Consider the following 14,732-nt stretch of genomic DNA (forward strand, 5'->3'; position numbering starts at 1 on the left):
AAAAGTATCCTCAGTACCAACATCACCTGTCCATATTGCTTGGACATTCACAATTCAACACTGATGCCCTATGCTGTATTACCTGCTGCAGCTGGACTTGTTGCAACCCTGCCTTCTTGTACTCCTCTGCTTTCTGGTCACATGCCCTGGTAGTATTTTTCCTTTTCCAGCAAAAAGTTGGTGAATTTGGTGGGATTAGTCTGAAACTGTAGTAAAGGCAGAACTTTAGTAAAGGCAGACAAAAATCTCTTTGGTACGGACCAAAATCTGGCTCTTGCAGAGATCACATTATGAAGAAAATGGTATAATAAGTGTAGAAAGAAATACTGCCCCACCTTATACAAAATCCCCTGAATTTCTCCTTTCTAAAACTTTATTAGGAGTACAATCGTAGTATAATTGTGTTATTTTTGGCATCTGCTTCATGTAATATTTGACATTATTGCCACCATAATCTTTCTCTCCTTGTTGTGTATTTTGGGTCAGCAGTGGACCATTCAGGCACAATCCAGTAGCAAACAACTACTTTCCAATCAATCCACTAGTCTACAGCTGAGTTCTTAAGTAACATTCAACTGGAAGCTAAACTGGAGTTGAATCCCAGATTCTGGTCTTCCAAACTAGAAACTGATGAACAAAAGAGAAAGGAAAAATGCAATTCAGAAAATATTTTATTGAGTACAATACCATTTCATTGTAGGCTTTTGTCAAAGGTCTACTTTATAAAATACCACCAACCTCTCTGAGGTTGAATACAGCTCGGGCAGGTACACAAGGAGTGGGAGAAGAGAGGGGCAGCATCTGCAAATTTTCATGCAAGAGGCGAAATATGGGATATTTGCATCCAAGACTATACCTTGTCATAGTGCCCAAGTTTGCACCAGCCCACCAGAAAAAAATTAATGAATCTACATTTAAATTTTACAAAGGATTGTAACAATCAGTTACAAGATCAAATTTACTGGGTGTTGCCACTGCACATTTGACAACTAAACTCAAGATCATAAAATGAAAATTAGGACCTCAGAATGAAAGTACTGTAGGAAGCCTTGTGCAGAAATAGGATTAGCTCCTATTCCAGAAACTGATGATTAACAAGAAATCATAACCACTGTAGATAAGGACAGCTTCAATTTTTACCAATGTACTAACATCTAAATTCCATTTTTACCAAACGGAAAACAAGGAAAGTTCCTGGAATTTGGGTTAATCCCACAACACATGTCTAATCAAGACTTGGTATAAGGGTTCTTGGAAGGAGATTAAACAAACAGTAGTCCATAGGCAATTTTCAGTTGCATGAAGCAACTTCTCAGCTCACAGAAAACAGCCTTAAGTGGGGTACGAGTATGGTAATATTTATATGAATTAAGTTGATGCTTACTGAAATGTAGACCAGCTAATTTTTCTGGTGTGAGTGTTCATTTTCACTGACGGCAAAGCATAAATGTGCTATAAAATGTAGGAACAGTCTTAAGCAGCCTTGAAAAAGTCTCTATATTGCTTAAATTCTCTCAATCCTACTTCTTTATGAAGTATATACACATTCAGAGACTGTAAGAAGTTTTCAGCTTGACCATATTTCTACAGCTAATTGGATTTTATGAGCTAGTCTCTACAGAACCTTTAAAAATGTGCCATGAAACCTGCACTGTACTGCCAAAGAATTTGAGGAGCACTTGTTATAACAGTAAATACGAAGGTAAGGTAAGTATAGCAGTTAACATGTCATATTACACAGACACTTCCATTGTCATTTGGGTGTGCATGTCCCAACACACGTAAGTACCACTAATTTATCAGGAAATAATTTTATAAAGCAGGATGGAACAATTTGTTAACTACAACATTTTCAAACAAAAAATAAATTATTGAACCACACGTTAAAGCAAGAAAAATGGAAATGTAAAGTTTAGCATATTCATTAGCAATTAAGAGGAAAAAAACATCCTGAATAGTCCAGGAAGGCCAAAGTATTCAAATAATTCAGCAAGGCTCTGTTGAAATGAATTTCTTATTTATTAAAAAGACAACACATTCTCAAGAGAGCATCTTCTGCAATGAAATAATTTAGTTTCTTCATACAGACACATCATACACAATGTTAACAACCATGAAAAACAATACAAAATGTTTTCAAATTTAACAAGTAGAAAAATATAACTAGTATATATGGCAATTGTGAATCTAATACTGTACAGAAGTATTTATGGATTTTACAAATAAATTATACTTTAAATGCCCTTTTTAATTTTTCTAACTGTACACTGGAACATAGGTTCTGAAGTTTACCACTAACTCGCCACAAATGAGTGCCAGTCAAATGTCCTGCCCACAAGCTCAAAAAATTTCTTGTTGGGTTCATGGAAATATTCATGCAGTTTCTCAAGTAACCGGGTATCTACTTGTGGGTGTGCTCGTCCTTTTGACTCATGTAAACAGCGTTCTCTACCACTGTCCCTTAGGCAGTAGAAGCCTTTAGTTTTATTGAAATAAAAGTTTGAAGCATTTATCTGTGGTGATAACTTCAAAAATCTCTCTACCTTTTCTATTTCTGGGAAGGGATCTTTGATCAATTTGTCCCCATCTACAATGTGGATATGATCAAGAGGAAAATACTTCAGCCAGTTCTGCATGTGAATGTAGTACAAGCTTCTGTTTATTGCCTTGTAGGCCACATTGAGTTCACCATCTTTAATCAGGAATTGTTCAATGGATGGATACGGCTTGTGCTTCTGCATGTGATTGTAGAACACTTGGGTGTAATCTGATAGTACTCTTTTACTTGGGTCTCTTAAAATAAGGAGTAGTCTCATTGACTGGTTCATGTTATAAACTCTTTCAGGCACTTTAGGTGATGTGAAATATGCTGGAGTTTTTTCCACGGTGATCTGATGGGGATAAGATAATGGCATTTGATTAATATACCACCGCAATCCATTTCTGTAATGATCTTCCCAGTCAAAGAAGTGAACTTCACTTTCTGCTGCTGCAATATCTGGATGGAGACTCAACATCTCTAACAAAGCTCTTGTTCCACCTTTTCTCACTCCAATAATAATAGTCTGTGGCAGCTGCTGACATGATCCATTAGAATGAATGCTTTCCTTGAAGTCATTTTTCTGAGATGTTTTCTTTAAAAGCTCTCTCTGAACAGACTGAGAAGTCGTCTCAGCATTTGAATTTATAGCTGGTCTGGAAGGCACTATCTGAGGCTGAACAATAAGCAACACAGCTCCCAGCAGAAAAGCTGCCATGACAGAAGTTCCTAGTCTGGTTTCACTCAAGCAGGTAATTGGGCATAGAGTGATTTCCACCGAGAACAACCTTTAAAAGTTGTTTTTGTTTTGCTGAGTGAATGTGTATTTCTCAAGCAGAAACTTCGCTGAAAGAGGGAAAAGAAAAAGCAGATTATTTTATGTTCAGACATATCACTATTAAAGTCACACTGCAAATATCTTCTGCTTTTCACAACTGAACAAACTTTAGCTTTCCCAACTCTAGCCTCATAGATATTTTGGTGTAAATAAATGTTTTAAAAAACAGGCATAACAATGCCATGAGAAAATGATTTCCAGTCATCAGGAGATATAAACATTATGAATCTTTCTCTTGCACTCAAGATTCATCCAGAATGTTATTATTTTAACCTACAAGAAGAGGTTTACCTTAGAAACACAGCATATAAAAGGAAAAGTTGTGAACTGGACAAAAAGAGCATTCTTAAAAAGGGGGGACTTGTAGGATATTTGGGTATTACAGCATCCCAAAGAACCATGTGACAGTAATCTTAGAAGTCAAGCCTCCTGGGGAAAAGGTTTATGCTACATAGGTAGAGCTGCCCAACCATGACAAAGCAGCATTCTCCTGGGAAGAAGTTAGGAAGAGCTCTGGGTGAATAGAAGACCAAGGAAAAGTTGATCTTCTGTGTCATTTTTAAGTGAAGTTACTTTTGCTTTGTGCTTAGTGTTTCTAAGGATAAAATAGGTGGTATGCATGCTGGGCCCATAAAAAGGTAAGATAATGAAATCATGGACTATAGTATGACTGAATCAACATAACACTAAAAGAGTTGTGGTTCCAGTCTTGATCCTCAGGAAAGAAAATACATAATGGGTGCTTCTGTAGGTCATTTTGAGAGTTAGCCAGCAAGCTTTTGTGATGTAAAGAACTAACTTTAGACTTTGTCAAAAGACTACTAAATACCACCCCTGAACACCACTTGAAGGTCAGGGTGTTTTTAATGCAGTGTTTGAAATGAAATTGTAATAGCCTCACATGCAGTTTAGCTGTTAGACTGTCACATTGTGAGCAGGCTGTGTACACAAGCTCCCTGAATTAAGATGCCTTTCAAAAACTTTATACCCTCAGTGAAGGGCTGGTGTATGACTTTGGTATGGTCTAACTCCATTTAGAAGTAAAAGCCACGATGGCTGAGCACTTGACTGCTTTGCTTTAGTAGGTTACTGTAATTATGAATTTAAACTTGGAACAGCATGTACTGTACCTGCTAACAAGGGCTGAAATATGAAATTACATATGAACAACCTGAGGAAATGCATGGGTTAGGTTTTGGAAATTCTCCAGAGAATCTGAAAAGAAACTAATGACTTTTCCACAATAAGCTAAGTCCCAGTGCAACAAGGACTAATGATGTGTTTCTAAGGGATCTAAAGTTCTGTTTGATAGCTTTGCATTTACAGAGGTCATGACTCCATCCTGAATGGAGCAGGTCTGCTTCCTGATGTTTGCTACTGATTATCGCTTCTGTGCTTTCCCTTTTTTCATTTTTAAAGGGCTACAAGCCAGCAATATTGTTAGGAAACAGAAATCAAAGCCGGGAAGAGAGGGAAGTAAAGTGTCATGAGAGATGGGAAGTCAAAAGAATGCCTCCCTCTATGCCTACAGGCTTTGAGCTCGTGGGCATGCCCTCTCTCAGGCAGGTCATGCCCTGGGCTGCTCTGTGATGTCTGATGTGAGGCAACTTTGCAGAGGAATTTGTTGTTTTTCCATTCTTGGCCATTGCTTTCTCTGGCTGAAAGTCATTTGGCTGCTGTTGTTAGTCTTCTGCTCTCTTTCCCCGTCCTCACCATTTCTGTTAATCTTTCTCAGCTTAATCTACTTCAGTTTTAACAAGAAACAGTCTTGATAGCCTCACACTGTGGATGTCGGTGGGGGGAGACACTGGGGGACAGGAAATTCAATATAGGTAAATTCATGGTGGATGTCCGCACTGAGCTATGCTGCAACCATATTCAGCAGCAATGGAAGCAAACAACACAGCACCAGCCAGATTGGATCAGTGACTGATGGGCAGCTCAGTACCTAAGAACAACAAAACATCAACTCTTGCTGAATTTTAAGGTCACAGATTAAAGGAATAGCCACTTACTTCAGAGTATATTTTAAGTCACCACCTCCATAAATAGCAGGCCTGAGTTGTTGTCTTAACACCTTATTGGAAAAGCATAATAGGATTCCAGGGAGGAACAGGTTGAACTGTCTTGAAAGGAGTTACATTAAGGCCTAATGGAGGGAACTCTTATTTTTTAAAAGTCAGACTGAAATGTGCTATTGAAGCTCTGTGATAGACTGTATCTGGAGAGATCAAATTTTAGCTGCTGGCCTCAGATATTAGTGACGACACATTCCTGGGCTAGTGGGTTTTGTTTGTTTGTTTTTTATTTTTGTTGTTCTTGGTGGGGTTTTTTTGGGGGGGTTGGGTGGGGTTTTTGGTTTGGTTTTGAGGGGTTTTTAATAATGAACTATATATATCAATTCATTAGGAGTCTTAATTTATAATTCCTAGTTTGCATACTACTCAGTTGCCTACTTTTTTATTCAAGCCTTCCTGTGGCTGACTACAGCACAGGAACTTTTGGAGAAAAGACACAGCAAGATGTCTCTTAGCTGTAGCCCTTCTCTTGTTTTGGCCAGCATAGCTCTTTGAAATCAGACTCGTGGGATAATACAGGTGTGGTACCTGGGGCCTCATCTCAGACAGCTTTTTGAGCCTCGGTGGAGCCCTGGCTCAGCGTCTTCCCATTCTTAACTCAAATACTTTTTCGGTGGAGAGCTTTTTCTAAATAAACAAAAGTAACTGCTTTCTGTTGCAGCATGAAACCTCAGAATAACAGGGAAATATCTTCTGTTTCAGACATACAGAATTTCACTGTTCCTCCCCAGCTATTTGCTTAGGTGCACATATTCCACTGCAGAACACTGCTCCAGTATCTGTATCATTTACTTTATGCAGTCACAATGAACCATATCAGTAATTATGCTATTTAAAGTACCTATATGTTATTGTTGTTTTGTCTGCAAGCAATAAAGCTTTGTCTGCCTTTTCTTTCCATTCTGTTTTGTTTCTCCCAAACTGTACAGGCTTGATATCTGGATCAATTATTTTGTTGTGGTAGACTAATGCAACACAATGGACACGAGCGTGCCTCTAAATTCAGCACAAAACATATGTTGTGTGGGCAAAGTGGTCTCCAGGAATAAAGCAGCATATAAATTGGTTGTCATTCAGCTTTCATCTCTTATGTCCTCTTTAACGTTTTATGTAGATCTGTAGCTTGGTGTCTAGAAGTACAGCAGTTTATATAAAAGGATGCAAACATATAGCTTTATAATTTGTGGGTCTGAAAAACTCTTTCAGCAATAATAAGCATGCACTAAGGAGTTTATAGCAGCCACTCTGCCAAATTACTTTTCTGCTTTAAGAATTCTCTTCACTGCATCCACAAATCACGCAGAGCATATATGACTTCATGACTTTGTATTCCAGATTAGTACAAAAAATTTCACTGGCAGTCATTACTACTGCCTTTGCTACAAGTAAATGAGCAAGTTGTAAAAGAAACACAGTTTATGTTAAATGCTGCTTTGACAATTATACCAAGACTTTTTGAAAAGTCTGATTGCTTTTGCTTAATCTTTTCTTCAGCTTTCCCCAATTAATTAGCAAAATGTGCTATCCTGTTTATTCAACAAGATTTCATGCGGACTTTGCCAATCAAATCAGTTTTTATGATTCAAACCTCTTCAATAGTAATAGTATCTTGGAAATAAATGGAAGCCTTTCTCAGTAAATGCAGTATACCATATTTAATTGACTTTTAAGCATATTACAGTGCTCTTTGAAACACATTATGACTTTTGACTGTTTTTTACCATACTATCAAGGTATTTCAATGCCTCAGTATATTTATCCTCACTCAATGATATTGCCTAAACTACCTAGATTATGTATACTTTTTAGTTTAATATCCATTTAAAAAAAATAAGGTAGTTTCTGCTGGACCAATAACTTCATTTTTACTGGGAATGGAATGGGATTAGATTTAGCTCTGAACTTTCATAAGAACCTTCAAGTTAGCTGTCCAAGTGGGTAGAAGGGAACATAAGGAGTGTCTACAGGGCAATCAGTAAGCACCAGGTAAAGTCTGCTGGCAGATTTGACAGCAACACACTTCCCAAAAAAAGGCCACAGCAACACACAGAGGTTTACTGGAGCTAATGGGACACAGTTACCAGGACAGTAATAGGAGAGGGAGGATTTCATCCTCTCCATAAGCATGCAGGTGACTGCACCTTCATCAAAGAGAAGTTGTGTTTTTATGGTTCTCTCGGGACTGTGGATGAACATGCTAAGTTTCAAACGTCCTCACTTTCTCTCCTTGCAGAACTGAAGCCTTTCCCTGGAAAGATGTCTGCCCAGGCATCTCAAAAAAACAGATTCTGGCCTGAATGAAACCCATAGTTCAGTTACTAAAGTTTGTCTGTAGAGGGAGATTAGAGTTGAGAATCTGAGTAAGACATTCTGTTCATATAAAGTATATTTAGTTTTGCAGATGTGATAGAACCTCAGGACAGTTTGTGGACTGTATTTTCCCTTGCACATATTTCAGCACTCAGTACTGCAAAACATAAGACTAACATTGGTGGTTAAAAGTGGCTGTGCAGTACAACCCACACATCTGCTATGCTGGCTTCTCTTATCGGAAAAGCAAAATTCCCTTAACTGCGCTAACCAACTCTACAAAAAACTTTCTAAACTGATGAACAGTCAGTGATCTGAACATTTGTATTCGGTGATATATTTAAAAAACTTGAACTAGATCAATTGCAGTGTACTTGAAGTTCTTCAATAACTCATTGATATGAACAGTATAAATTCCTTTCCACTAAGAATAGACTGTGTCCACCACAGGATATATTCCTTAGTTGTTTATATGAGCTCATCAAGTGCCACTTTGTATCCTGTTAACATAAAACTCTCCAGCACAGCTATCACTTAAAACTCAATCAAGAGCAGGAAAGGCTTTCTTTTTTAAATTTAACTTATGAAATGTATATTCTGCATTTTGCTATTTTTAAATATTAATCTGCCTCACAATACCCTCTTCATGAAGAAACACTTTCTCTACTACCTCCCCATATGTGTTTTTTAATCACATTTAACACAAGTTTTAAAAAGCATGTCAATGAAATACTTGAATTCTAGTTTCCTGTAATTAACTACAAGTAATTGCCTACATTAGTGAGTGCTACAGAGACAAGTATAATAAACTAAATAGAACTACATACTACTGAAACTGCAAATCTCTAGGGGTATAAACTATTGATCACCTCATGATATATAAAAAAAAGCCATTTGGGCATTAAGAGGGGACATAAAATAATTAAGTGTATGAACCTGTCTTACAGTGCCTAGATGATACTGTCTAGGTACATTTCCCAAATTATATTAAAACTTCTGCACAGCCAGTAGAGATTAAACCATGGCTTTAACTTTTATAGTCAGCATGTTAAGAAATCTAATCATAATTTCAGTTCTATTAGGATGATATATTGTCTATGAGCTCTAAGAGTTCAAAACTTCGAGACTTTTAAAGTGTATTTCTGGTCAGAGGAACTTCATGAGCTGAGAAAGGTTGACTTGGTAGAAAGTATTTTTGGCTGAAATCTGCTGTATTTCTGCACCTGCTGTGATAAATACAGTTTATGCAAATTAGCTAGGCCACCAGTTCATGACTTCTAAAGAAGGAGTTCAGCTCCAGTGTGAGCAATAAGGTAGCAAATTTATAACAGACTGTAGTTATATATAACATTCACTCTTTTTCTTGAGGTCAGAAGGGACCATTTCAGTCTTTCATGCCAAGAGATCATAAAATTTTTTAGAAGAGAGAATACCCTAGATTTCAGAGAACCTCATGCAGGTAAAAATAAAATGGGACATTACAGCAGAATAAAAATAAACTTGAAAAGCTCAGGATGCACAGAATTTTTTGTACTGAATGCTAATATGGAATCCCCTTACCAACTTCTGGCAATTTTTTTAGCAACTGTCAAGATTCATTTTTTTTCATAAAGTGGGTACACTCTACCACTGCCTTCTCCGTCCCCCAATAAACCCAAATGCTCAATTCAAAATCCAGAAACTACTCGCCACCCCACTTTCCAAGCAAAATGGGTCACATTCTAATTAAAAAGCAGAAATCTATTGCACAGTTAATAGAGTTGCTTCCTAATTCATCACAGCTATCCTCAAGAAAACAACCTGTGTGAAAGGATGGCTCTGTCCTGTCTGGCTCCCTTTCTGTACAAAGGCTCACCTTAACTGGATGTATTAAAATAGGGAACACAGCAGACTAAGCAATTCCATTCTCATTTCCCCTGCCAAGCAATTTCTCACCACCCTCCGTAGCTGTGGACTCTGTATCAAATACTAATAAAGATATTTAAAACAACAAAAGCAAAACAAACAAAAAACCCCCAAAACCTCCAAATAATCTTTTAGTTCATATTCCAAGTAGATTTCTGTGTCTTCCACTCTCCTGCCTTCAGAATAATACTGGAGCACAGTACATACTAGTGAGGTCATCACTGTATTAGACTTAGCTAAACCAATCAATTTACTAAGCAAAGCACTACACAGTGACCTGGAGAGAACCCTCATGCTCTGGAGTGACAAGTGAGATGACCCAGCAGGATCTCCCATCTTGGACTGCCTTAGCATATTACAGTTTTCTTTTTCTTATTATCAAACTTTTAATGGAAATCCGTCAGTTTTAACATATTTTTTGACTCTGATAGCTTATAAGCTATGGGTGGCATTTTTAGAGGGAAGGGAGAGATTCCAGGCTAGTCAGGCTAATAAAAACATTCTTGGTTTCCTCTAATGAAAAGCAGAAGAGTTGTATGAATACATATATATTATACCCACTCTGTTTTTCTGTAACGTCTGTGTAAGCATCCGGCTAGTTCAGAATAACACAGGTAGTATCCTGACAAGGGGAGGGACACAGATGGGAACTTGGCAGTCCTGGGGTTGGAATTTGCTCTGTCAAATTAGTGTCTCTCCCCTGCAGTAGCTAGCTTTGCTTCAGATGCATAGTCTTGCTGCTGACCTACCGGAGGCTTCGGTTTGGCTATGCACTATCAAAAATCTCTGCATTTTCCAAATAGGAAAAAAACCAAAATAGGGTATTGAAAGGGTGGATGTGCAAGACATAGCTGAAATTGATGTCAGTGACTGTGCTCTTACTGAAAGGTTCTTATTTCTGAGCAATGTGGGAAATGCACTTGTTCGAGAGTGCAAGAAATGCTAGCAGATGTAAATTGTAACAGCTATAACATTTATATTTACAAAATAAGTTTGATAGCCAGACAGTACACGGGCACTCACCAAGCTGAACCTGTTCTACTCACATTCACTTGCTATATATACTGCAGAGGCTCTCAGTGGGAATGGGCAATGAGTGGATCTCTCATGCCAGAAAGATGCTCCCTGCAGACATTCCATCCCCATGCCATTCAAGCATGGGGATTTCTAGAACTTCTCAGATATTTTTGTCCGCCCCAGTATCCAAAGAGGAACAGTCTTGAAACAGGGAAAGCCCTCAACCTACTGCACTAACATAGAGAGGAAGGAGAATTATACACTTTAATTCCCAGTCAACTGAGGTGATCGAGTTGCCTGTCCTTAGCTGTGTGCCCTTTCCTGATCTTTTGACCGTCTGGTTGAAATACGAGACCAAATCAGAACTCTTTCCAGCCGGGGTCTGCCATGGCTCCCTTCTGCATCCTTTTGCCCCCAAAAGATTTGACTTGCAAGCACACATTTATCCCTGGAAAGCACACTGAGAACTGCAGTAAGCAAGACTTCCCTGTACTATTCTAGGAAGCCAGTCCTTCAAAACAGAAATGAGCAGGAGTTAAGGTTGTACCCTCCTGACCAACCCCCAAAGACCGCTCTCCCTCCAGCCCTAAGCAGCTCGCCAGGTTCCAGTTCAGCACGCTGCATCCAGCCGGCTCCAGCATACAGCGTGGGAACGGATCAAAGATGCTCAGCGGAGCTTTTGCAAGTGTTCTCCTGTCAGGTAGGAGCCCCGCACACTGGCACCCCGCTTCGACAGCCCTGCCACTGTGCCCTTACGTGTGCCTGTCATTCAGCCACAGGGGAAAGATGATGAAAAAGCGCCCCACGGGCCACACCTGGCCAGGTAATGCCAGAGGTAATTCCGGCCGCCTTGCTTTTTCTCCCCTCCTTTCTCTCCTTTCCCCTCCAGCTGCCTCCCAGACAGCGCTGCCTCCCAGAGCCTGTCTCGGCGAGTAGGGAGGGCGCGGGGCAGCGCCGCGGGTCCCTCCCGGTGCGGTTCACTGGCACCGCACGGCCGGGTGGCCGCGCTCCCCAGCCCCGCAGCGGCGCCGTGCGGCGCTCGCCTCCCGCGGCCGCGGGGCTCCCACCTGCCGCCAGCAGGTGCCGGACGGGCGGCAGCGCCCCGTGACAGCGCCTGTGCACCCCCGGCGATCCACGATCGCCCCGGCACCCGCTTCCACCCCGAAAACTTCCCGCGCTGCGCAGGGCAGCACCCGGCGCGCCGATTCCTCCCCAGCTCGTCACTCACCGCCGGGGCGCGGGGCCGTGGGGCAGCGCTCGCCCCGTTGTTCCATGGGCGCCCGCAGGTGCCGGCGGAGCCGGGGGAAGCGCGCCCGGCAGCGGCGAGCGGCGGAGCGAGCCGAGGACCGATGGAGAGCCCGCTGCCGCCGCGTCGCCCGCCCGGCAGCGCCGCAGCCGGAGCCCGGTGCCCGGCGCCGGCCCGTTTGTACCGCCCCACCCCGCCCCGCCCCGCCCCGCCCCGCCCCGCCGAGAGACCCCGCCCGCCCGCCGCTCTGAGCCCTGCCCGCTGCGGGCACCGCCGGGTGCGGGCGGTGGGTCGGGCAGGGTCGGCGCGTGTGTCTGTGCCTCTGTGCACACCCATGCATGTGCCGACATAGCAGTTTACCGAAATAATATCACAGGCTTTGAGAAACAAATGTCTATCCGCAGAAAGTACCCCCAGTGTCGTCCCCCGTCCCCCCCCCCCCCCCCCCCCATATCATCCTGAGTTGGAAGGGACCCGCAAGGATCAAGGAGTTCCAACTTCTTCGATTGCCTCCTTCCCGTACCTACAAAAATAACACCCACGAGAGGTCCCCTGAATATCAGAGTGATAGCACTTCTATTTACTTCTTCTTCTTCTTGTTTATTTTCTTGGGACTTTACAAGGTGGCTCTGATTTTTTTTTTTTTTTTTTTTTTTTTCATTTCTCCTGAAATGCTTTCTGTTGATGAATTTAGGATGGATATCTAGAATGACAGAAGTGCTGCTTCATAAGAGCAGTGGAGAAAAGGCCTTCTGGAGATTTAAGTCATAGGGTTAATTTATTGAAATAGGTCTGTATTTGCCGTGAACTGAAATGTGGGTGTTTTAAGATAAAATGCATTAAACCCAGCATTAACATACTGCATCCATTATTTCAACAGTCAAACTCTTGAAATTTACTGTGAGTAAAATGCAGGCCCAAACAACTCAAAAAAAAAAAAAAAAAGAAGAGAAAAAAGACTGATGAGGGAATTAATTTCTCAGTTGATTTTGATCAGTTCCATACAGTCTGACAGATCTGACAGAGTATTTCCAAAGAAGATCAATTAGCACTGATTGTACACAGGTCTTAGTGTTGTTTGCCTGAAGAGGTAACTTCTGTTTCAAACTTTTACTTCTTTTCTATAGTTTTACTTCTTTTCTATAGTTTTACTTCTCTAACTTTGCTTGGAAAGAATAGTTGCTTGTACAGGAGCTTACTTTGAGAGCTGCTGTTCTCCAATGGCACATGCTTACATTGATTTAGGGTTTGATGTTTCAAATTCCATCTGCATTGGTGGAGCTGTTTGCATAAGCATTGCAGGACTGGGCTCTCACTGTACAAGTACACCAGCCAGATATTTTTCATCCTTCTACTAAAAACTGTTTCTGTGGCTGCTGTGTGGGGACTGGGAGGTTGGTGGGAGCTGGATCTAATCAACTTAGAATGGTCTCTTTAAATAAGCAGTGGATGAGAAAGACTTAAATCACCTCTCTAATCTTTGACAGGACATTGGTTAATATTCCTGCTGAAAGTGGACTAATGGGAGATTTGTAGGATACTATAAAATCATGGAATCAAAGAGTGGCTTGGGTTGGAAGGAAGCTTAAAGACCATCCAGTTCCAACATCCCTGACATGGGCAGGGACAACTTTTGCCAAACCAGGCTGTTCAGAGCCCCATTCAACCTGGTCTTGAACATTTCCAAGGATGGGCACCCACAACTTCTCTGGCTAACCTGTTCCAGTGCCTCACCATCCTCAGAGTAAAGAATTTCTTCATGATATCTAATCTGAACCCACTTTCACTTACTTTGAAACCATTCTTGTAAATAGCCTCTCTCTTGTAGGCTCCCTTCAGGTACTGGAAGGCCAAAATCAGGCCACCATAAAGCCTCCTCTTTTCCAGGCTGAACAAACTCAGTTCTCTCAGCCTTTTCTCACAGGAAACGTGATTTATTCCCTCTAATTATCTTGTTGGTCCTTGTATGGACTTGCTCCAACAGGTCCATGTCTTTCCTGTGCTGGATACTCCAGGGCTGGACACAGTACTCCAGATAGGGCCTCACCAGAGGGAAGTAGAGAGGCAGAATCATCTCTGTTGACCTGCTGGCCATTCTTCTTTTGATACAATCCCTAATTATGGTTACCTTTCTGGGCTGCAAACCCATATTGTCAGCTCATGTCCAGCCTCTCATCTACCAGCACCCCCAAGTCCTTCTTGGCAGGGCTGCTCTTGATCCCTTCATCCCCTGTATTGATATTGGGGATTGCCTTGCCCCAGGTCTTGTTAAACGCTGTGAGATCCCCGTGGGCCCACTTCTTGAGCTCGTCCAGGTCACTCCAGATGACATCTCATCCTTCAGGTGTGTCAACTGCACCGCTTGGCTTGGTGTCATCTGCAAACATGCACTCAATCCCTTAACCTGCATCATTAGTGAAGATATTAAATAACACTGATCTCCATACAGATCCCTGAGGGACACCACTTGTCACTGATGTCCATTGATGACTACACTCTGGATGCGACTGTCCAACCAATTCCTTTTACACCGAATAGTCCACCCACCAAATCCATCTCTCTCCAATTTAACAAGAAGGATGTTGTGATGGTCCGTGTCAAAGGCTTTACAGAAGTCCAGATAAATGGCATCCGTAACCCTTCCCTTGTTCATTGATGTAGTCACTCCATCATAGAATGCTACTAGGTTGATCAGGCAGGATTTGCCCGTAGTAAAGCTGTGCTGACTGTTTTGAATCAATTCCCTGTTCTCCATGTGTCTTAGCACAGTTTCTAGGAGGAACTGTTCCGTAATCTTCC

At 41.4% G+C, this 14,732-nt stretch overlaps 1 protein-coding gene across 1 annotated transcript; it reads right to left on the bottom strand.

Annotated features, from left to right (window-relative positions):
• Positions 1–653: 653 nt before the first annotated feature.
• On the bottom strand, positions 654–12,011 carry HS3ST1 (heparan sulfate-glucosamine 3-sulfotransferase 1). Its single transcript, XM_027643011.1, has 2 exons — positions 11,916–12,011; positions 654–3,385 (listed from the first exon to the last, which is right to left on the bottom strand). The coding sequence occupies exon 2, from the start codon at positions 3,255–3,257 to the stop codon at positions 2,295–2,297; it is 963 nt and encodes a 320-aa protein (XP_027498812.1). The 5' UTR covers positions 3,258–3,385; positions 11,916–12,011; the 3' UTR covers positions 654–2,294.
• Between the last annotated feature and the right edge of the window lie 2,721 nt (positions 12,012–14,732).

Source organism: Corapipo altera, unplaced genomic scaffold, assembly GCF_003945725.1.
Source record: "Corapipo altera isolate COAL_440 unplaced genomic scaffold, ASM394572v1 22, whole genome shotgun sequence".
Classification (NCBI taxonomy): domain Eukaryota; kingdom Metazoa; phylum Chordata; class Aves; order Passeriformes; family Pipridae; genus Corapipo; species Corapipo altera.

Excerpts from the sequence above, each read along its gene's own strand:
- HS3ST1 (XM_027643011.1), bottom strand. The coding sequence starts at position 3,257 with ATGGCAGCTTTTCTGCTGGGAGCTGTGTTGCTTATTGTTCAGCCTCAG.